At 46.6% G+C, this 2,565-nt stretch overlaps 1 protein-coding gene across 1 annotated transcript in view; it reads left to right on the forward strand.

The window, feature by feature from the left end:
• LOC109527599 (nucleolar MIF4G domain-containing protein 1-like) overlaps nucleotides 1-2,515 on the forward strand; it is a gene marked incomplete at its 5' end in the record, with an annotated part of 4,368 nt that extends 1,853 nt beyond the window's left edge. Inside the window, 3 exons of the mRNA XM_019889610.1 lie at nucleotides 389-796; nucleotides 1,146-1,255; nucleotides 1,775-2,515. Coding sequence (XP_019745169.1) covers nucleotides 389-796; nucleotides 1,146-1,255; nucleotides 1,775-1,937 — 681 coding nt within the window. The remainder of the gene's footprint in view (nucleotides 1-388; nucleotides 797-1,145; nucleotides 1,256-1,774) is intronic.
• Between the last annotated feature and the right edge of the window lie 50 nt (nucleotides 2,516-2,565).

Here is a 2,565-nt window from a genome sequence, read left to right on the forward strand (position 1 = left end):
AGTCCAACCTTTTGCCTTTCCAAACAAGAGTCAATTCATTCAACTGGAGATGTTCGGACTGTTGCCAGTACGAGTACTTAGTCTTTGAGTACGCACTGATACCAAGTACCGATACCGCTCATACTTTTGACACAGCAACCAACCCCAATTTTTTTTTTTTTTTTTTGAAGTTTGCTCGTGAAGTCCCTCCCCCGTAATTACAGTTGTAAAAATCATCAAAACATTTCTGCCGTCCATCTACAATGATGTCCCTCTGAGGAAATTGCCCCCTCCCAATGTAAAGAGCCATTGATGTCATTTCCAAGGCCCTCCAAAACAAACCAATCCAAGCCACGGTCCACTGATCCTAATCACCTGATTGAGTGCTAATAAGTCTGCATGCTAATGACTAACTTCCTCTCACGTACCCCCTCTTCCGACCTGCGTGACCTCCGCGACCTCCGCGGCGGGATCTCCTCACACCTTCTCGCCCCCGTGTTATGAGCAAACCACTCAAACTGCGACCACCAACAACAACGCTTCCTCCTCGGCCCGACTGCATCGGCCACGACAACTCTTTGTCCCTCTCAAAGAGCCGCGCTGGGAACGTTTGCTTTTCGCGCGTGAGCTCGTTAAGTTTCCTCTCATTGGTTTTGACACTTTTTTTCTGTTTCCATTTTCACAGATCACCTTCCAGTTCAGCCTGTGGGATAAATTCCGGGAGCTTTCCAACCTTCCCGCCAGGACTTTTAACAATTTGATCCAGCTCGTGACCCTCTTCCTCCAGAAAAAGTGCTTCTCGCTCTCGCTGCTCAAAGTAAGCAAGCACATTCCGGACTCGAGGGGAATTCTTGTTTTGCTTTGCGAGCTAATGAATAATGCTTTAAAAAAAAAAAATCTAAAGAAGAAAAAAAAAATCATATGTTTCTTTAACCGTTAGTTGGTTGATGATGCAAATAAGAAGCTTCGTAGAGGGGAGGCACTCAGGTCCAACAAAAAAAAAATATTTTGGGACAGATCTGGCTATGCTACTTTCCCTCCACTTTCAATATTCTGTGTGGCTATTGGTCGGTCTGGCCTTGGTGGAGGTCTTCGCTCTGCCGGGTGCCATTTTCGTTCCGTTTTCTTTCTGGACATTCACACGGGTGGTTCTTTTGGTATTCTAGGTAATCGAGTTCGGAGAGCTCGACAAGGCCAAGGTGCGTTTCCTGCGCCAAGTCCTGACTCGACTGCTCACAGACACCGAGCCCGAGGATGTCATCGGCATTTTTTCAAGGTGAGCAACACAACCCACCCACTCCCGTATTAGGGGGAAAAAAAACGGGTAATACAACTGGCGTGAGCTCTGGAGTTATTTGCTGCTTCGCTAACCAAAACAGCAGCACCTATCAAAGTAAAAAGACGTGTGTTATAAAGAAATTCCCTGCGTGGTGTTAAAGACGCTCTTAGCTTCTGCTTCGTATTAGTCAAAAAAATGTGTTTGTCTACATGCATTATTGAATACAAATGTTGGAGACATTTTTGAGAAATATTCCAAATTGGACCCAATTTGGAAGTAGAAATATATACAATGCGTCATCTTTATTTGTAAAGCGCTTTCACAACAACCGAAGCTGTAACAAAGCAAAAAGTTTAACAGAATAACAATCATGTCGAAGTTAGCGTCCTCCCGCATTTCACTAAAGCTGCAGCGTCAAGATAGTTTTGCTTTTACGTGGGTGCTCCCTTTTTTTTTTTGCATGCTGTCGACCACCCACCGTCCTTCCGCCCCCTTCATTTGTTGCCCGCCTGCCAGGATTTCTGGAATTCCCCAGCTGCGAATGCTGCGCGAGGGCCTGAAGCTTTTCATCAGCCACTTCCTGCTTAAGAGCGCCGCGCCGCAGGACGCCGCGCTAACGGAGCGCGCTCGCATCGCCACCCAGGCCATGGAGGCCAAAGAGGCCAAAGTCAAACTGTAACCCCCCGCCCCCTCAAAAAAAGGAATGTCATTTAAATTTGAAAAAAAAATTCCATCCACAATAACTTTTCTGTAGCGCTCGTCATCATCGGGGTTGCGGGTGAAGACTTCATCTGTGCGAATGGAAACGTCAATTTTATTTGTATGCGTCATACATTTCGCTGTAGCTCCCGAAAGCTTTTCGGTGTGGTGTGAACAAGCGACGAGGTGTATACAGTGGGATCAATGGGCTCACTGTGTGCGCTCCACACCCTGACCTTTGCGTGCCACTTTGTAGCCGGCAGCCTTTACCTGCCCCGTCGGGTCTGACCCCGGTCTGAACTCTTGAGCCGTCGCCGCGAAAGCAAACACGGGCGAGAAGATAACGCAGGTGCTTCGCTCGAACAGCCTGTGACAAAACGATTGAATTGACTACAGCGGTAAGACTGGCGGCCAAGGCTTTTATATTTCCTGTGGAAGACGAAAAATAACCCCAAATGTTTTCATGTTTGTCATTTTTGTAAACTTATTTTGATTAATGAATGTGTAGGCTCTAAAATGAGATTTTAGGGCTGATATAAAAGTCTACACACCCTTGTTCAAATGCCTGTGGATTTTTTTTTTGGGGGGGGGGGGGGGGGTAGATAATA

The sequence above is a fragment of the Hippocampus comes genome, unplaced genomic scaffold (assembly GCF_001891065.2).
Source record: "Hippocampus comes isolate QL1 unplaced genomic scaffold, H_comes_QL1_v1.1 scaffold2881, whole genome shotgun sequence".
Lineage (NCBI taxonomy): Eukaryota > Metazoa > Chordata > Actinopteri > Syngnathiformes > Syngnathidae > Hippocampus > Hippocampus comes.